At 34.3% G+C, this 21,791-nt stretch overlaps 1 protein-coding gene across 5 annotated transcripts in view; it reads right to left on the bottom strand.

Annotated features, from left to right (window-relative positions):
- Positions 1-3,155: 3,155 nt before the first annotated feature.
- Positions 3,156-21,791, bottom strand: part of ELMO1 (engulfment and cell motility 1) — a 336,399-nt gene continuing 317,763 nt past the window's right edge. For all 5 annotated transcript variants that reach the window (XM_081343171.1, XM_081343172.1, XM_081343173.1 and 2 more), the window contains 6 exons: positions 21,162-21,325; positions 18,747-18,859; positions 17,238-17,345; positions 12,082-12,164; positions 6,897-6,974; positions 3,156-4,384 (listed from right to left, as the gene is read on the bottom strand). In XM_081343171.1, the coding sequence (XP_081199297.1) occupies positions 4,184-4,384; positions 6,897-6,974; positions 12,082-12,164; positions 17,238-17,345; positions 18,747-18,859; positions 21,162-21,325 (747 nt within the window). In that variant the 3' untranslated portion in view covers positions 3,156-4,183. The remainder of the gene's footprint in view (positions 4,385-6,896; positions 6,975-12,081; positions 12,165-17,237; positions 17,346-18,746; positions 18,860-21,161; positions 21,326-21,791) is intronic.

Genomic DNA, 21,791 nt, shown 5'->3' with positions numbered 1-21,791 from the left:
CTGCCTATCCCAAACCAGGAAGTTGAACACCAAAACGAAGAACCAGAACCAGACCATCCACCACCCCTTCGCCGATCATCCAGGAATCGAAGACCACCCACCTACCTAAAAGACTATCAGTGGGCAGGGTCAAACATCCAAGAGGAAAGAAACGCACCAGGGGAGGGGTAAGGGGTGTATTATATATGATATAACATGATGTAAACATTCCCTTGAGTGTATATGTTAACAGCACAAAAGCATCGTCAAAGCATATATAAGGAAAGCCGCCTGACAGGAATACACGCGGGAACTTTGACAGCTGTCAAAGTTCCCCGTACTGCGCAGGCGCCTCCACTGACAGCTCGCGGCTGTCAAACTCCGGACCGTGAAGAAGACTGAGCTGTCAAAGCGTCCGCCACACTGCGCAGGCGCAGCCACTGACAGCTCGCGGCTGTCAAAACACACCACGCGGAAGCCGGAGCTGTCAACAGAAGACGACGCTGATTGGTCCCTGCCTGACACGGCGCCAAAATAAATACATCTGATTGGTCCTCGCTACCAGCTGCCGGCTATAAAAGCCGGACAAGTTATTCTCTGTTTGTCTTGCTCTAAATAAACTTGTTGATAACTAGCCTGTCGTCCCGAGCGGTCCTTCGGCTACTTCACTATTCAACTTTTGTATCAACAATATGGTGAAGTCTTAGATCCACTTATTATGGATCTATGGATGTCAGATGCCACTACATTCTATAAGCTGACAATGCTGTGGTCATTTCTTATTCTCAGATTGGACTCAGAAGAGCACTGAATGCTATTACACTCTTTTGTGATCTTCAGAAATTAAATATTGACTACCAGAAGTCCAAAATAATGATAAGGCAAAACAACATTGATGACCAGCACAGGGCAAATCTCCTTCTCCAGATATTTTGGGACAATATTTTATACCTCAGAATCTTGGAAGAATCAAATAGGTGGGGTAATTCTCTTTTCCTTCCAACTGATGTTATTCCCTTCTCTTTCTCTCCCTCACTCTCTTTAATCTTTTAATGATTAATCTATGGAAAATTTACTTGTAGTGCTTAATCAGCTCTCAAATTCATATAATGGCAATTTAAGTACAGTAGACACATGTAATCAAAACAAATCATAAATGTCATCAAATATATTCTTTTCTTGATAAATCCTTCAAAATTATTGCACACATGAAATTGTTTTGATTGTCACATTTACAACCATTAACTGTTTTTCTCTGTTAGAAAATCACATTATCTAATCTAGCATTTTGGGGTTTCATTGGGATCTCAGGACACAAAAATCCTACTAGAAGCAAGTAGGTGTATGTCACATATTAAGAAGCAATTTGATAAAATTAATCAACTATCCTGTAAATAAATATATGAAGAAGATGAGTATACTATGACTATTATATCAGACAACAGTAGAGAAATAATTCAGTTCAGTTATCTATATATAGTGACACCTCCACCTGTGACAAAATATCCAGCATTGAATAAATTAATATGAATCTATGGTTTTGCAAACGTGTCTCTGAAGTTTACTATTTTAGAACATCCTCTTAATTTTCCTGGCTATATCATCATGACTATGTTGTTAAGAAATATTAGAAATATCATGTTTTGCAGGAAGTAGTACTGTAACTTTCCTGAAAGAGATATCTCTTAATTAGCTGTATAGATAATTTCCACTGAATCTTCAATTTTACATTTTTGGAGAAGTACTTGATGGAGTGTTAGCTAAAGAGAATCCTATAGGAAATAGATTATTCTGATTCCTCTTGGTCAGAATTCTGGCACAATGTGGGCCTAATATATTGATTACTCTGATTGATTATCTTTGTTGTGACATCACAGAACTGTGCCTCTCCTGGTCCTATTAAACCTCCTAGCGGATTTACGTACCTTAGTATGTATGGTAGGCAATAGGAGGCACTACTTTATGGTGGCTCTGCTCCTTTCTGAATAGATAGCTCTACTGGGTGGTGCATGTGGGGAAACCAGCTGAATTCTTGCTCCACCCGTGGGATGGAATAGGGATCCCCCTTCAATATCTATATGAAACCACTGAGAGGTCATGTCAATCTGGGGTGAGAATCGTAGATACTTTGATAATGTATACATCCCCATCTCAGGGTAGGCCAAGGATGCTGTGAAAATTCTGATCCAGTATATGGAGTCAAAACAAATGCAAATTTGGAAAATTTGGATCCCTGAAAAAGAATTGCTTTTTGTATGATCCATCATAGTCCCAAAGTTAGGTCTGAGTAGGATTGCCTTTCCCTAAAGAAATTAATTTTTATAATTACTTGGAAGTTCTGCAGAACGTTGAGTATGTTATTATTATAATACTATTATCAGTAACTTGTTCCATGGCCAAGCTCTTTTTAAAATATAGCCTTCTCCATACTGATGCCTCTCTCCGAAGTCAATTGGCTGGATGCTGGCTAATAGATTATGCAATTTAATCAGCATTTTTGAAGTGAAAGGTTGTGGAAGCCTCCTCTTACATTCTGGAATGCAATGGGCTACAATCGTGTCATGGAGAAATTGTATAAAAATAAATTAGAAAGAAACAATTCCAGAGAAAAAGAGTCACATGAGCATACTGCTGGTTAAAAACATTGAGGTAGTCTCAGATTATCTTTCCATGTAATTAACTGAAAAGTTGGTATGTATTCACTCCACAAAACAAAAGCCACTTCTTCCAGAAATCCACAGCTGAGTTTTGTTTATGCTGAGGGCAGACTGAGAACTGAACTAATAAAGTCAGCCAGTCAGGGATTAGAAATAAACACAATCCACCAATCAATTCTTTCTAGTAATAGGAGACTGAGAGAATAATCTGCTTTCTCCTATGGGATGTAGCTGAGTGTATAGCTGTATAAATTAGTATCTGGCCTGCAAAACATCATTTGCAGCATTGCTCTGCTACTGCAAGCTGATTGTTCTGTGATGAGCTAATGGTCAAACTTTGGTACTTTGTGGCATCTTTTCTGCTCAATTTTTAGACTATTCAATAATAATTTTATTTCTTTCATTCAGAATGTAACAGCAGACTCATTCACAGTTGTCTTGTCTTTACCAATAACAGAGGAAGATTAGAAATGATAACAAAGAAATGAGAATATTATGAAAAGGACACAACGCCAGGCATAAGCACAAATTCAGTTTTATTCATAGCAATGTTGATGGGAATGTTGGTGTAAATTCTCTCCAAGGAGAATGTTCCAAGTAGAATATAGAATTCAAAACAGGTATTTTTTAATAAAGTACACACAATATAATTTTGTTTTTGATTATATATAAATTTGGCAAGTATTGTTCAAATGTTTTATACAAATCCAAGTTCATTGCAAATTTATAATACTTTGCACATTTCTACAACATAATCCTGAACACAGCATTTTCGGTATCTTTTTGCAAACAAAATAATCAATCACAGCCTGGACTAAAAAATGCCCACTGCTTTCAGTTAGTGATATATAATTATACAACAGGACATAAAGAGCAAGTAACTTTGTTAAGTGTGTGGACATTTCAGATGAGATACTAAATTGTGGGTATTAAGAGATTACAAATGTCTGTAATATTATCTGTGAATTTTTTTTAAAAAAACAGTCACTTGACTTAAGATGCTGGTGTTAATGATAAAGATAATGGTGAATCACAACTACAACAGTGTAAAAGCTGCAAGTGGTTAATAATCTTCATTTTTATTGAGATATCCTGTTGATTCAAAGATCTGAAATGACTGGTGGGAGATAATTCTCACTTCCTCATTTACTGTAGTTTTATCTCTTCTCTACTTCTTTTTCTCTTGTTAAAGCACCTGCAATGCTGGATCTAGTTTGGAGATTGTGCTGTTACATCACACTGTCTTTTTATTTGGAACTGTCCTCCAGCATTTAAAAATAATAAGAAAATTCCTTTGGTAACACCTTTTATGTTGAAATATTCATTTGATCTTGCCCAGTAGTAAAACGTTCATGGAAGTGATTGTTTTTCATTAGCAATGGAGAAGAATGAGAAGCAGAAAGTGAAGGGAGAACTAGCTCTTTTACAGTCCCATCATCACCATAAATCCAATATGCATCATGTGTTCCCTTCTTGTTTTTTCCTTTCTTTTTGCTTAAACAAAACTTTCCAGTTGTTAACTGTAATACTGAGGAGTGACAATTGATTTAGTTGCAATCATATACAAAATCATAATTGCTTGGCTCCTTTGGAATAGGGGGTGGAGCATCAGGGATCTGTATGTTCTCCAGATCCAGGAGACGCAGCTTTATCTCCATACTGAGTAGAGTATCCAAGTCGTTACGTGTCAGTTCACTCATCATATCTTTTCCAAGTAGGGCATTTAGACCATCCGTCCATACACAGTACTATTGTGGGAGGGGAAAAGAGGGAGAGTTGTATTAATTTGACTTTTATAAGCGCATCCAAAATACCATGCCACTTCAGTAATTATATTTTGGGCAAAACATTTTTACAATATCAAAACTTTTAAGTTACAACCTAGGTACCCTAGGATTTCGTTAAATAGGTAATCTAGAATTAAAATAAAACATACTATCTTGTTTGAGTATGACATTGTAGAGCAATTAATTTTTTTAGATGGTTTCAGTATAAAATCAATGTACTGGGAAGAGAGAAGAAGTATAAGTGATATCTGCTTGCAATGTCTATAATATTTATAGACCAGCAAAAACCCCCCACAAAAGTCACACTTAATTTACAGAATAAATTAAAAGGAAAATATATTATTCTAATATATCTTAAAAGGGTTAGAGTTAATACGTCCTACTGTGCAGACGATACAGCAATAGTTGGCTATGGTCATGGAAATAAAATCAGATTTATTTGATAATGAGATAAAACAAATCAGAACCATCATGTTACTTAGTAAAGAATGGGAATAATTTTTGGTGAGCATCTGCATACAGAGGGAAATACAGAAAAACATGTTTCATCAATTCAATTATTCCTCCACTGCATGGATACAGTCTCTGTTTGAAGGGGATTTTTTGGTATCTTCCTTCAGTAACAGCTGTTGGGAGGGTATTGACTCTGGCTAAGGAGAAAGCCCTTCTGAATTTTGGGATCATTAACAGTAAAGTAAAAAATAAAAAAAATTGTTTCACTATTTTTAATTTTTTTTAAAAAGAAGCCAAATCTCCCTGAAGCCAATAGTTCCAGAGGTCAGAAAAAGTGTTTGAAATCATCAGCAATTCAAAGAGATTTCATGAACAACAATCAAGTTGATTTTAAAAGCCATTTTAAAAGTTACTTATGCAATTGTGAAGAAAAGTGTTTAAATAAGGCAACCTAAAAATAAAGATTTCCCTTACATTGCTCTATGTCCTAATTTATAATTAGAAATTATAATCAACCATAATAGCGTTTTTATCATATGAAGGATTGTTTTGGATTCCATGCCAATAGATGGATTTTAAATTTAGCTGACTGCATGCTATAAAATAAAAGTAACTAGAGCTTGCAATGTGCAACTGAAGTTAAAAAGCAAGAAAATAAAAGATTACTGTATATGAACATCACATAAGGGAAAGAAGAAACAAAAATAGAAAGGTAGTTACTTTTTCTGATTACTGTTATTCTATTCCCCTGATGAAAGACTTTCACCGGATCTTGAGTATTTGTATAATATAAAATTGGTAATTTTGGTCAGACAGGGATTTTGTTAGCTGTCCTGCTGCTCAATAAACTTTCTTCTTGAGTTTTCTAGACCGATGAGATACACTATTTAAAAGTTGTTTTACATTTATTTTAGGGTTTTCCTATGGTTTTTAAATTTTATTTTAGTTGCTGCATTAATTTATGTGTTTTATTTGTTGCTTGGCATTTAGTGGACTAGGTAGTTTGTACATTTTACAGTATAAAAATAATGAAAATCAATAATATAATTTATATAATTCAAATTCCAATTGGATACCAAGAAAATGGGTAGAATTATGTTAGCAAGTGCTATAGCACTGTTAGTTATAATTAGAATTTTTGTTTACATCCTGCCTCAGAATGTAAATTTGGCCCGGATGACATATTGGTGAGCATTCTATATGCCTCAGTAAACTGACTTCTAGTTTATTTCCAAAAAAATTCAAACTTTGATTACTGGTCAGAGACTGGCTACCATTCTTGGGTGACCCTTTTATATACTTCATCCATTTCAGAGAATATGAGCTTGGATTACAGAATGAACTTTTCAGTTGTTGATGTGAACTCTAGAACTTCTTTTTACAAGAAAGCCATTTGACTTCTTTATTAGTAACTTCCTAGAATAGAGGCCCCCAACCTTTTGGGCACCAGGGACCAGTTTCGTGGAGAGAGGTTATTCTGCAGACCGGAGGGTGTTTGGTTTTGTGTGCTGCCTGCACCCCACGGAGGGGACTTTGCTTGTTTGTGCAGACCAGTTGCTGGCATGCTGCAGCCTGGTACCAGTCCATGGACCGGGGGTTGGGGACCCCTGTCCTAGAAGATGGGAAAGACTTTTCCATTTTGTGAAGACAAACAATACAGGATATATTTTAATCTCATTTAATATTTGTTTAAAAATTATAGGTGGATGGCTATTGCATTGATTATTTTGCCAACTTGAAGATTTCTGTTGGTTTTCTTAAATCATCAGCCCACTGAAATTTTTAGTCATCTTGAATTCCTAGTTTAAGAAATTTTGCTTTTTTGCTTCAAAGTATCATTATATGTTCGCAATTTCTAGAATCTCAAAAAATGAAGCTGATTTAGCTATTCGACCTCCTCCCCTTCCCAAGAAAGAATTTGTTGAAGTGCTGTTTAACTTAACTAATGACCAGAAGGAATAATTCTCTATTTGCCTTTTCAATATATATTTTTTTTAAAAAAAAACATACACAAATTTACCTCATGCTTGTCAGGAGCGATGAAATTTAGCTGTCCATTTGAATCAAATAGTATAGAGAAAGCAAGTTCAAGCACCTCCTGAAAAGACACAATAATAATAAAGTAAAAAAAGAGACTATAGTTGTAATTTCATAGTCTCAATTTACACCCATATATTTGTGTGTCTAGTGTGCATTCTTTTAAAAAGATTAAATATATATATTTTCAAAAGATAATGTCTTGATGGCTAATAGTTATTATGATTTTACACATCTGATGCTTAATATAACATTAAAAAATTGACATCAAACTAACTATATTGAGTTCTTTCCATAATACTAAAAAGGAATTTTTGAACAAAGTCATTATATTATTGTTTATGAATTGTAAAATGAAAAGAAAAAGAAAGGAAAACAAAAGAAAAAGAAAAACATTTCTAAAAAAATGTTTTCTGTCTTCCTACTTTGTTTCCCCATCAATTTATACTAGCTGTTAATATAAATTTTAAAATCTTGTTCTAAATGCTTGTATTTGCCTTGCTACATAATATATGTGATATAAATGGAAGCCATTCTTTCTTGAATTTAGTCAAGTTTCTATTTTACATGTATAGTGTTATTTTTGCCAATTCTGCATATTCCCAATCAAATACCATTAATACCACATTCTCATATAATTTTGAGCCATGTGCTTCTCTGTCTTTCTTCTTCAACGCTGCACTGAAGACAATCACTATCATTTCAGCTAATATTGGCTGAAAGTTTCTTAGGAACAAATTCCAAGTTCCATGTCATATTTCAAATGTGATCCCTAAATTATAACGCTCTCATTAGTAATATAAAACCTAATGACTTGATATATATCTTTACTTACTGGATTATTTTTCCTCCTGGCAGATGCAAGATCCTATGATACTTAATGATACTTTATTTCATCCTGGTTCAAGCAATACACAAGGAACTGGAATTTTAACTCCAATGTGAATTTTAAGACATGAGTGTGCAATACAGTAAGGGGAATCAAGCAATGTCTTAAAGACATTGATAGTCTATTAGTTCTGAAATTCTTCCTAAAGATGTATTTAATTAGCTGCTGAACCCTTTCCAGATCTGCTAGATATTTAAATCTCAAACTGCTGTCTTCAAACTCAGGGGAATCCTAACTCTGGCAAGTTCAATGGGTTCACATCAGCAGTTTTAGAACAAAAATAAAAGAACATTAAATTCAATTTTACATAATGCCCATATGCAGAAGGAACCATTGAAACTTTAAGAGAGGTTGTGATACTGTTTACTTTATGCTGACATCCATTTAAAGTTGGTAACCCATGCTTAGTCAAATTCCCTGGTCATTCAGATCAGTTTTATTTACAGATACTACTCTCAGACTCAAATAGCTTTATCTTTTTAAGTACAGCCATATTTTATCATGTAAAATATAAGGTATGCAGCAGTTTCAATGATATGCTTATTTCACTTCATGAATAATATTAGTTTTATATATGTAATGTGCTTTATTGATAATTGTCTGTAATTATCTCTCTCTCTCTTCATCATCCATCCATCCAAAAAGATAAAACACTGTAAAAATGAATTTTAGCATTTTTAAAGTTTTTGTTGTCTCAAAATAAAACAAGTAGGAAAACATGTTAAGAAGAAATATAAGAAACATTAATGTCTATTAATAATATGGATTAATTCATATTTTTAAAAAAGCATAAGCACAGAAATTCATTATGATATCTGATTTTATATATAGCCTACTGCTCCAAAAGAATATATTTCAAAACCTTAAAAACCATTTTTAGTGAAATAACACTGTTGTTGATACTGTGCCATTTTTTGTGGAGGAAAAAAAAGATCTCAGTGTGAAAGATATTGGGAATATCTTTTAAAAAACTGCTGAATGTTTTCCTAGTTCTAAGTTTGCAACATTCAAAGTAATAGTGAATGATCATAGTGGCAAATATATATTGTACATTATTAAAATACTTAGCTGAAATAAAGTAGAGGATAGTATTTATTAAAACAAAGTAATACACATTATCTCAACAATAAAAAATGCATGCCAAATAAGAATGCACAGGAGGTAAATGCTTATACATTTTGTGATAATTGGGCTCTGATCTTGATATCTTGGATCTAATGTCTACCATATTTCAATGATCTATCCTGTAGCACTTTTCCATCAACAAAGGAGAAAGAGAAATAATAAAATGGAATTTTTTTTGCAATAAACAAAGAACAACTCTGTGAAATGAAAGTATTGCATATGAGGAATTGAGTAAGTTCTGTGTTTTTCCTATGTAGAAACTTTTTGCTATACAAGTAGAAACCTAACTGAAATACATTAAATTATGAAATTCAAGTCATGTGCACTTGTACATACAGAGTAAGAAAAGAATAAAAATATACTTTTGTGTGTAAATATACCCATGTGAGGAAATTCATGGCCCACAGATATAATTATACTTCAGGAAGCACTTTTGTTTCTTCCATTACAATGTATTTTATGAACTTTTGATCTCTTTTTAAAATTTAAGACATTCTCAATTAAAAGAGAAAATAATGAGAACCAGCAAAAGCACAATTCTATCTTTCTTAGAGCTCCTTTACATATCCTATATGCCTATATATTATTATTATTATTTTTAAAAAATGAACAGGAGACACAGCAAGAGCCATATTGTCATCATAGTACACGAAAGCGGAATTCAAAAACATGATCCTTCTACTGTTGCATCGACAGGAATTTTTTAATGTGTCCTACCTTCTAGCATGTTCACCTGACTTACCTTTCTGTGCTTACTATATGTACCATTTTATTTGTAAAACTCTTATTCCTTTACCCACTACATTAGCCAAACAGTCTGAACAGTGTCACATTGTATTTAGGTGTTAAGAACATTTCTATCCTAACCTTTTAAGTTGAGGAGAACTGATTCATTCAGTCCACAGCAATCTTTACGCCCCCTGGGAAGTATTTTTGTCCCCTGAATGTGCATAAATTCATAAATTACTCTATGTCCAATATTAGTCTTGAAGCTGAAAGATGTTCTGAAGATATATCTATCATTACTAGGGACATTTCTTGAATAGTTTCTTGAACAGTTTTTTGGGTTTCATATTGTTCATCTAGTAATATATAAAAAAACACTATCCTGGCATGCTTCAGTTAGGGATATTTTTTTAAAAAAAGATTCAAGATCTCTTTCCCTCTAAATGCTTTTTTGCCAAAAAGATGTTGGGCAATAAGCAAGGTTAAATAAATTCTGTAGTTAAATTTATATCAATGCATCTTCCTGATCTAAATGCCTATTTAAGGAATAGACTGCTGAGGTTTTTATTTTGTAGATTGCTGTGTGTATATGTTCTTTTTGCAAAAATTTCATTAGAAGGTTAGGCAACTGTAAAACAAAATTTTAAAAATCATAAAAAATGGAACAAGATGCAGTCAAAACCAATTCTGAATATTAGTAGACAGATCAAGTGATTTAGGCAGCATTACAAATGATATAAAATTTACATCTATTTGTTGCTAATTTTTCCTGTTGAAAGAAAGGAAATTGTTCATTGGCAAATGGAAATACTTCATTTTCTGCTCATAGTGGTAGCATTTCTACTATTGTCAACACCTTAATATGAAAACAGTTGCTAAGCATGAAGTGCATGTTAGTAAAGTTCTTTTTGCAAGCTCTGTTTAGCCATAACTAGACAATCTTGGGTCATCATTTCATATTTCATTAGCTAAACAGAGAAAGGAATAACCATAGATGGGCAAAAAAGCAGTGGGAGTGGAAGTGATTTCTGACTGCCTTCTGGCTTCACCACTAAATTTCCTTGTGGGAAACTGGCAGAAAGTATTGCAAATCTTCATTCCTCCCTCAAATTCCTACCAGCTTTCCCATTCACTTTGCCTGTGGGAAGCTTCTATGGAGAAAGTCAGTGGAGAAGCTGGGAGAAAATTGCAAGTTCAGCATGATTCCTACCCCCTTGGGGAAGGAATGAGTATTTGTGCAGTGATGCAGCATGGATCTGGAGCTAGGGGTGCTTGAAGGGGTAGAGCAGGTTGAGAAGGATATACAGGGAAGTGCGAGAATGTAATGTTATTGGAGAGAATGCATGGGGGTGTAAGGATAGCCAAATATGTCAGGAATGGCAGGCAGGGATGCAACAGGAGCTCAGAAAGGTGTGAGGGTGTGATGTTGGGAAGCCTGTATGGGGTGTGATATAGGTGGATGATGCATGTGATGCAGAAGACGTGCTGTAGGCCAGCTTGGGTTAGGAAGAATGGGTGAGAGGTGTGTGAGATGCCACCTGCTTGTGGAGAGAGCACAGGGATATGGCACAGGTTGAGGAGTAGGCATGGGATATATAAGTGGCTGGCATGGAGTGAGTGAGTGACTGGTGGGAAGTTATGTGTGGATGGGGAAGACTTATCTTAGCAATTTAATGCCTTTACTTCTGGTTTCTGGCTTGACTGTCAGGGAGCATTGGAAATGGCAAAGATGTGATCATGGCTGACTGCAACAATGTGGTACACTGAAGCAGCAGCAGCAGCAGCAGCACAGTGGTACTGAAGTGGGCACAATTTCCCCAAATTTCAGTTCTACAGAAGTGATGGGTCCCAGTATTAGTCCATTTGAGGTATCTTGATTCAAAAATTTGTGGCCCTCTAAAGGCACCATTTCTCCCAATTGAAGGTTACAAACAGGCACAAGAGTTTTAGTAGTATGTAGATGGAGTGAATTAACTATACTTTGGAGAAAGGAAGATAAGCTTATCATCTTAAAATGACACGTTCTTTTATATCTGGGATTACGTGTGACTTAAAATGGCCAAATGCACATTAGAGTCTCTAGATCCAATCTCATTTCAATAATTCCAATTTGACACCAATGGCACTTAAACACAGCCTGTCCAGAATTTATCTAATGATGAACTTCAGGGAATATTGTATTGTCTGATTATTTTACTATACTAGATATCAACTGCCAGAGCTTTGCAAACAGAGAATGAATGGGTTTTGTGGAGAGATGTTATTCCATTACTATATGTGGCTAAAGACTGAGCATCTGAGAATGAACAAATTAGAAAAAGAACATTTAAAATGAACCAAGCAAACTCTTTTTTAGCAGAAGGAATAACAGATACTTTTGCCAAACCCCTACAGCTAAAGACTTACTGGATGTAATTTAAAATAATACCTTGTTTTGTTTAAGGGCTCCCTTCTCCTTTATGTGAGGGCAGTCCTTCCCTGTAACAATTGCTTTTATATCTGCCACAGGCACTGTATCAGATAAGAAGAAGAAAACGGAAGGTGAGAAGACATGGAAAGCACTTGGCATCAAAGAGGCAAAATGAAAGTAATGTTAGAAATGACATCCCTAATATCAGGTGTGATTTCTGGTGTGTGAAAGAAACCAAAGAGGTAATCAGGAATCAATGGATTTTACTGTCAAATGTTACTGATAAAACTATCAATTTCCATCTTTATTTTCCAGAATCTGTGGAAGTGAAGAATTCTGTTCAAGTTCACTCATTAATCAGCCTTATTGATTTCTGTGGGGCTTATTCCCTAGTAATTGTAATACTTACATAAATGTTGATTCTTCTTTGTCACTGAATTTAGTCCTAATCAATATATTATTTGTATATTCTGGTTTATTTTTCCTCTTTACTGTGTAATGATTTAACATAGAGTCTTTTCTTTTATATGTCATCACTTTAACAAATAATTGTTAAAAAACAAATTCATATTTGTATCCCTTTAGATAAAATGTTTAGACAACCACTTTCTGTTAGCTTACTATTTGTTTCTTTAGAAAAAATAAATGCTTTTAATCTAAATACCCTTTATTAAAAACAGTGCATATAATTCAGTCAGAAAATAATTTGTTAGGATACAGCTAATTTTATTTATTTTACTTATTTATTCAATTTACTTAGCTTCTCATCTCACTATTACATGATTCTCAGGTGCTTCCAATAAAAACACTTAATGTAAAAGAAAAATAAAAACACATACAGTAACTGCCAAGCATGATCTAACCTTTTATCCATACAATCATGCAAACATTTGAGCAGCTGGCAGTGTGAAAGGCTAGATATTTCAAATCTCCTCTCCCAGAACTTTCTGCAAGGTTAATACATTTTGCCTTTGCCTCTGTGCCTTGGAGCAGAAATCAGTTTCTGCTACCATTAATTATTTTGCACATCTGGGATAAACCCTCTTGTGGTACAGGTAGGTCGCCCACACTCTGTATTACTTTCGGGCAAATTAAAGAGAGGCAGGAGGGAGGGAAATGAGAGATTTTGGAGACAGATCAGTCTCATAGAAGATATATAAAATTAATCTTTTTATGACAAAAAAGAAAAAAATGGAAATGTAAAAATCAATTTTCAATATAAAGCATCACCAACAATATATTTCAAAGGCAAAGGATATAAAACCATAAACTGTTCAAATCACATGCCATGTCTTGGCAGATCACTATGGTGATAGTTTGCTTTTATTTAGAGAAAGGCCAGTGTCAGGAAGTTCCTTCTTGCATAAACACACAAATATTGAGCTTGTGTACATATAGATGATAAATACCAGCAATAAAACATTAGACTTTAAGCACATAAAGACAACGTAAGATTAATATTATTAAATGTTTCTAACTTTTTCCTATTCCTATAGGGAACAGGCTATCCTTAAATCCAATTCTATTTTTGATTCAAACTATTATCTAGAAATTCCTCAGTAACCTGGAAATTCTTCTTTAATATGAGGCTGGAGAATGCCAATAGCTTTCTTGCACCAACACATGCTCCTGCCCTACCTGAGCACATAGCTTGCAATTTAGTTTTACCTGGAGTTCTGCCTGTAGTACCTATATAGAATTAAGGGTGGAGGCAAACCTGACTTTTGCTTATGTATATGAGAGATAGTAGTTCAGTGGCTTTGTCAGGCATGATAGGTGGGAGAGGGGCACTCTCAAACAATATTGTAAATAATTGGATAACGGTATTTCACAGATGGTGCATTTCTCATACATTATATAACAGGTTTTACAGATCCAGACATATCTAATACAAATCTAAGTATTTTAAGAAAAAATACTTGTACTTGATATTTTTTAAGTATGAAAGACATACTTTTTGAACTTCAGCTCAGTCACTAATGAGTCATGGCCTTTTTTTGGAATATAACATACATATAAATATAAATGCAAAAATATATGCAGCAATATTATTTGAAGTGATATTGAAGTCTTTTCCAGATTCATTGTGAGCGCACTTTGTATTTTTAGTGCCATTCTTAATGGCAGTAGTATAATATTCTCTGTAGCCAAGAAATTAAAAGACGCTTGCTCCTGGGGAGGAAAGCCATGGCAAATCTAGACAGCACACTAAAAAGCAGAGACATCACCCTGTCAACAAAAGTACGTATAGTCAAGGCTATGGTCTTCCCAGTAGCAATGTATGGCAGTGAAAGTTGGACCATAAGAAAGGCTGAGCGCCAAAGAATTGAGGCCTTTGAACTATGGTGCTGGAGAAGACTCCTGCGAGTCCCTTGGACTGCAAGGCGATCAAACCGGTCAGTCCTAGAGGAGATCAATCCTGACTGCTCTTTAGAAGGCCAGATCCTGAAGCTAAAACTCAAATACTTTGGCCACCTAATGAGAAGGAAGGACTCACTGGAGAGGAGCCTAATGCTGGGAAAGATCGAGGGCAATAGAAGAAGGGGACGACAGAGAATGAGGTGGCTGGATGGAGTCACTGAAGCAGTAGGCGTGAGCTTAAATGGACTCCAGAAGATGGTAGAGGACAGGAAGGCCTGGAGGAATGTTGTCCATAGGGTCGCGATCGGTCGGACACGACTTCGCAGCTAACAACAACAAATAATATTCTGGTTCTATGCATTGCAGAGGAAGCATTGCCACTGAAAGAGTCATTTCTGATAAAACGGTGCAGCATTCAAATTATCAAGAGTATCAAAATTAGTAGGAAAATATATCAGAACAGTATTGTGGGAAAGGAAATAAATGGGCTGCATCTGTTGCTTATGTTACAGAAATATCATTTGGAAGTGAAATAATGTTGCTGGTAGAATGAAGTTACTAAATTTGTTGAAAGTTTAATTTGTTTTACTACTGGCTTTTTCATTTTTTAAGTTTAGAATAATTCACTTTAGTATCTAGAATGCTTATGCTAGGTGATTGTAGTGAAGTTATCACAAGACATATATCAACATCCTCTTTTGGGTTGTTTTTTTTACCTCCACTGCTTATCTTTTCTTTGGAAAAGCATCCTGTGAAACATAACAACATACTAAGAACATATATTGTTTCATATTTTTTCTCCATTTTAGCAGGATGTAGTAACAATTCATATTTTATTTTATTTTCTATGAATGAAATGTTTCAGCTTTTCATGTTTATTTTGGGAAGTAAAGTATTAAGGGTATTATTAGTGGATTTTCTTTGTGTAGCACCATTTATCTCCATCAAACTCATTTTGCTTTTTTTGGGATCATTCCTTTCTTATTTGTAACTGTCCTTTTCTCCCTACATATAATAATTATACAAACCTTTTGTTTTTCTTCATATTTTGTAGCAAACATTATCTTTTACGAATTCCTTTTCTCATCCAGAGCCTCTTTCACTTCATTATTCTTCAAAGCATCTTGCTTTATACTTACCATTCCTCAGACTTCTCTGGCACATTGATTCTTTTTGGACCATAATTTATCTTCTAATATTTTTTTCCATTCAAGATTGATAATTTCTTTTTCTGCACTTATATTTTCATTCTATTTTCACTTTCCTTCCATGTTGATTTTTTAAGATCCATTTTTAACTATCAAAAAATTTAGAACCTCTTATCATCATTATGATTATTTGCATCAACTAAGTGACCACACAAATAAATTTGTCCATCCAGCTTATTGTTGGTTATCCTCTTCTTTCTTCTCTTTCATTCCAATTTTCTCAGCATCATAATCTTCTCTAAAGAACTAAGTCTTCAAATAATGTATTCGAAGTAGAATAATTTGAGTTTGGTCATTTGTGCCTTGAATGAGAACTCTGCATTGATTTGTTTAATGACTTCTTTGCTTTTTGGCTGTCTGTGATATTATCAAGAGTGTTCAAAAATTCAGCAGCATCAATATTCTTTCTATCCTACTTCTTCAGAACTCAACCTTTGCTTTCACAGAGTATCACAGGGAATACAATGTTTTCTAATTTTATTAGAAACAATCCAATTATGTTTTTAGCTTTATATTAATCCTTTTGTTGTGGTATGTATGAACATATGCATGTTTAAACCACTTATTTGAAAGAAATCAATTTTCTTGTAAGCAGATACTCACCAATTACTAATCACAATCACATTCAATCTTGGGTATACAAATAGTATACCTAAGCTTTATGTGGTTTTTCATTATCACTTCAATATAACATGCAATTATCATCAATGGATTCCTTCTTTTGTATGTTCTTACAAATATCTAGAAATTAATCCCTTCTGACATATGTGTTAGTCTTTTGTTCGTAATTGTACCTATAGCTTTGTATCATAAATAGATAATACACTTACTTTAGTAATTTGTGACCTATCAGAATGGAGAATTATATATTTTTTAATATTTACTAGTCAATATTAGTCAATATTAATAAATATTTACTAAGAGCTCATCTACACATCCTTCTTGGCCTAGACTTGAGATACCATTTATTGTTTGTTGAAGATGTCAAAATATGGAACCTTTGGTTTGGTGCCAGCTAAAAGAAGGCTGAAAGTGATCTTGTTGGAATATTTTTTTCTGGGAAGAGAGAATAAATCTCCTATTACGGGTACCTTCTCCATTGTATGTGGAAGAATCATCTTTAGAAGTCAGAAAATTGCTGGACCCCATGTGGCCTTCTGTAGGACTGTGGACTTCCACATGACTGGGTTCAGGTTCTTTGTAATTATTTCTGTTTTAGTTGCAGGACAGAGTAGAATGACATAACTATGAACAGTACTCAGGTCTCATTTTAAGGCACTGAATTTCCTTTGTTTTGTGAGTGTATATTTGTCTCTACTGCTGGTCTTCATAATAAAAAAAATACTGCTATTACATTGCACCATTTCTTGAATAAAAAGTATTATAAACAATAGCTAATGAAGATATTTTATAACAAGGCATTTTAAAAATAAGAGACAGATTCTTGCTGTTCAGTTGTGTTTTCATTAGAAGGCATGACAAATGAGCTTTACAAATAGTAATTTCACTGATGGTACTAAAAAATAAGCAAATCAGTGCATATGTTTATGGTTTAGATAGTCTAAATGTTTAAAAAGTAAAAGTTATTTAATACCAGTCACTTACACTTATCCTGTAATGAATCATGTGGAACTTCTCCTTGGGGACTCTCTTCCAAATCTCCATAATGCAAAACTTTATGGTTTGGAGAGAGTCGACAGTACCAAAATTTGTCTGATAAATAAAAGAAGTTGTTAATTTGTATTATAAAGAGAACATCACCTTGAATGAAACAAACAATTATTACACTGTAAGAAACAAATCAGAATTATCAATAAATATTTGTGGAATATCAAATCTTGTAGTTGAATTTTATGCTCCAGACCCCTTGAATTTCCTTACTATCTTTATCTTCTACTAGTATGTTTTCTTTACAAAAGGTAGTATTTATTGGAAATTTACATTTTGACAGAGGACTATATCTACCCATTAAGGAAGACAGCAAGGACCTCTTTTTCCTATAACCCCTTTATTTAATAAACAGGATACATAATATGGATCTGTCCAAAACGTACTGTACCTGAACTTTGTTCTTCCTCCTTTTCACTTAAAAGAAGGTCAGATAACAGTGATGTAAACTTCAGGGGTTGCCAAATATTGAGATTGAAGCAAATTTAATAGTCATAGTTTACCACGAGTGGGGAAAATTATTTGATATAGTTTGAATATTTTCTATGATTTGGTGTCATGCTTCATCGTAGCTGGAATGCTGCCATCAAAATGACAGCATTTTGCTTAATTACAGTATATTTACTTAGAGTTTAAGTAAAGTCTTAAAGTGGAGTTTCTATCCTATTTTACTATTTCAAAAATCGATCCATGAAAATATATGATGTATGGAAATGGCTCCTAGCAGCTTTCATCTGAAAAGGCATACAATTACTCTATGGCAAAGAAAATATAATACATAATACTGCATTCCTAAAATCTTTAAAAGTAGCTATTTATACCACCGAATTCAAAAAGGAAAAAAATTAACTGAATTCCCTTATCCTTCTGACCCTTAAGAATTTTCCCCTGAAATGGTAAAGATAAGAAACAGATTTGCACAGCATGAGAAAAGATTATTTTAAACTACTCTTAAACTTAAAAGGAGTAATGCTAATTGTAGCTTATGTTTGTAAAACTCCATCAGAAAATTACATTCAACAGAACTTAAATTCAATTTGCAACTGTAAGAGGACAAAGTTGTTGCCATAAAAATTAGTCCCTTATCTTTTTCCTTGAGAAATCTGCAGATTCTAAACATGTGCTGGGATTTCCCCATGACAATGTATGTTTTCTTCCTGCTCAGTGACATTCCATGAGCTGCCACAACCAAGCATTGGTGGTGGATCAGAAGAAGCAAGACACAGACCTGCTTTCAGTAAGAGGTTAGTATTCACCATAGCTAGCTTAAAAATTATAACAAACCTTTCTATTATATAGCGTTATTAAACTGTTACTGTAAAAGCTAAAAGATATTCTTTTGCATCCATTCAGAAAGCACCTTAACCACAGAATGAAGATGATTTCATTGAGAAGAAAAGAGAAGCAAGTTAAACAAGAAGCAGATAAAACAATCCTGATTTGTACCTTGTCGGCGTCGGCTGTTAAGCTTCCGAAAGCAGGTTCCTTCAACAAGACGATTTAGACGCTGCTGCTTTATCAACTCTAAAATTTCAGGCTGAATCTTCTCTTTTAGCTCCCTGGAAAGAAAACACAAATAAATACTCTCAGACTTGATAGGGTTAGGGTTAGGGTTAGCTTGATAAAACTGCCAATTCTTTTAAAGAATAATTTGTCAGGTCTATTCTGGAATTGATTAGGTAGTTAATTAACAAATTAGATACTCTATGCATAAATATTAACATTAATTGATCACTGAGGAACTATTTTTTGTATTGCATTTCTGCTGATAAAATCTCACCTTTAGATTGTCCATAATGACTATGGAAGGGGTTGCATGCCCTGGTAATTGAGTGCATGGGTCAAGATAATATTTTTCAATCCTTTCCAACTGGAGATCCCTTGAACTATTATAGGCATTATTCTCAAATCTCATGTTAAAATGAGATACTAGTCCTTCCAAAGCAGTATTGAAATTAGGAAAGACAACTGTACTGCACACAACAATTACAAAATAGTGTATAGCTTCCCTTCACCAAACAAGGAGAGAATATCTGCCTTGACATTCAAGAAATCATCTATCCTTATGCAATCTGAAAAATATGATCAGTATTTTAAAAGAAACTTGAAATATCTTTCACTTAATTGTATTCTAGATAAACTCTTTTTTACATATTAATTATTTTTCTCTGACAAACATTTATGTTCAATATGAAATGATAAAATTGGCTCTATCCCAATCATACACCTAAGTATTTCTCACATCACTGATTTTCCCTTCTATTTGCTGCAGTTTCCTGAGAATTGAATATTGCTTTTGAGATACTGTTATGGAACATGAACTGTCTGGAACAAATAGCAACAGCAATAGCACATAAACTTATATACCACTTCACCAGTTTAGAGAATCAATATATTGCCCCAACAATCTGGGTCCTCATTTTACAGACCTCGGAAGGATGGAAGGCTGAGTCAACCTGAGGCAGTGAGAATTGAACTGCTGGCAGTTGGAAGAATTAGCCTTCAATACTGCATTCTAACCATTGCGCTACCATGGCTCCTAGACTGAAGGAATGGTATTCACTTCTTTCCCCCGAAATAGAAAAGGAATAAGACATAGCCTGAAAATGAAAATAATTGTTGCTTCCTGGAAAGTTTGCCTCATAATTTTCAGCAGCAAGCATAGCTGCTGGTTTACTAACTCCATTTCTCCCACAAGAGAGGCAAATGAGCAGCTGATATTGTATTGCCATAATTGTGAGCTAAGTGAATCATCTCTCTGTATAAATTAATTCCCCAACAAGGACATCCTGTTGTAATCTTGATTTCCCTGCAGATGAGTATTTTCTTCTTCAATAAGAGTTATGAATATATAGAATCTTGTTTTCGATACAGGCTTTTGGTAATATAATAGTCCTGTTAATATCAAATATATATATTGCAAATTACCAAGAAAGTTCAGAAATTGGCATTATGTCAAGTCAAATAAATCAATAAAATTAATCTCAGTTTGACAATCAAAGAGACTAAGGAATTTTACGGTGTACTGAAAAATTACATTACACAGCAATTTGCCCAGACCGAGAAATTTAACATTTAATATTGATTCCACATTCTGACATTTTAATATCCTGAATGGCTCAATTAATCATTTTATGGACAGGCTTAGATAGATTGTAAAAATATGAAATTTACAGTTTCCAATCAAGAAAAATCTATCAATGGCTAATGGCCAAGGTTGACCAGTTCCTTTACACTCTGCCACATGTATACACACAATCTGGGATGAGATATGGTACAGTAACAACTACACTATTCTGGTTATTATGAGCATATGGAAAGGAGTAAAATAAGAACTGAGTTTGTATTTTCAAAAATGGAATCCAAACAGCAAAAGCATTTTTTTCCAGAGCTTCTCTGTTGCTTCAAACTTTTGTTCCACCTATTTCATTTGACTGATGGTAATATTTTGTCCTCTGCAAGAACTGGGCAGGAGAGAACAAAGTCATAAAGGGAAAAAGGGCACATATAGACAGGGAAAAATGTCAAAATACCATTTGCTGAAAATGCATTACTTGTCTATCTGTCTCTGTCTGTCTGTCTGTCTGTCTGTCTGTCTCTATCTACCTACCTACCTACCTACCTACCTACCTACCTACCTATATCATCATTTCACTTCCAATAACTACAAAACTAGAAAAAAGTATTTTGGATACATAACGGGCCATACTTGTTTATTCGTATAAACATGAATGCATTCTAAGCAAATGTGAAACTTTTCTTTAAATCATGTCCTACATAACTTCCTGGGGTTATTCTTGAAGAAGTCACAAACATCAATTGTATTTGTTGCAAAGAACAGAAAAAAATAAGAAAACCTACAAAATTGGACGAGATTGGAAATCTTCCTGGTTCATCCTCTCAGACTGGCGGATTTTCAGTATTTCTGTATAGCTCAGATTCTGAAGTTTACTTTTAAACTGATCCAGAGAACTAGGCTTTGTGGTCAGTGCTCTCATTATCTGCTCCCTCACTACTTGCATGACCTGTGGAGGAAAGCAAAATTGCAATTACTTCAGAGTAGTACTCGTCTTAGATAATCAAGAACACGTTCTTTCTAGACGTTCGCTAAAGCTACTGTTTAAAAAAAACTTGAAATGCTGTAACATCAACTGTTATATCGATAGGACAGCTCCAGTTTTAGTTTTACTAAACTGGGAGGCATGTGGCACATGGTTTTAAAAATAACATAGACCAAGTATTATTCTTGGTGACTTTTCGACTGTTCTTTCTTAATCTAATTTAATAAAATAACTTTAAAGAGCACAAAATAGCCATGTGACTTTGTGAGAATTCAGTCTTTGTATCAGAGGTCCCCAACCTTTTGGGCACCAGGGACTGGTTCCATGGAGAACCAGTCTGGGGTGTGGTTTCTGGGGTGTGGTTTCATGTGCTTCCTGCATCCTGCGGATGGGGTTTTGCTTGTTTGCGTGGACCGGTTTCTGACATGCT

Source organism: Vipera berus (assembly GCF_964194415.1).
Source record: "Vipera berus genome assembly, chromosome: Z".
Classification (NCBI taxonomy): domain Eukaryota; kingdom Metazoa; phylum Chordata; class Lepidosauria; order Squamata; family Viperidae; genus Vipera; species Vipera berus.
The sequence above is the reverse complement of the archived record's forward strand: the minus strand, read 5'-3'. Positions and strand labels throughout refer to the sequence as shown.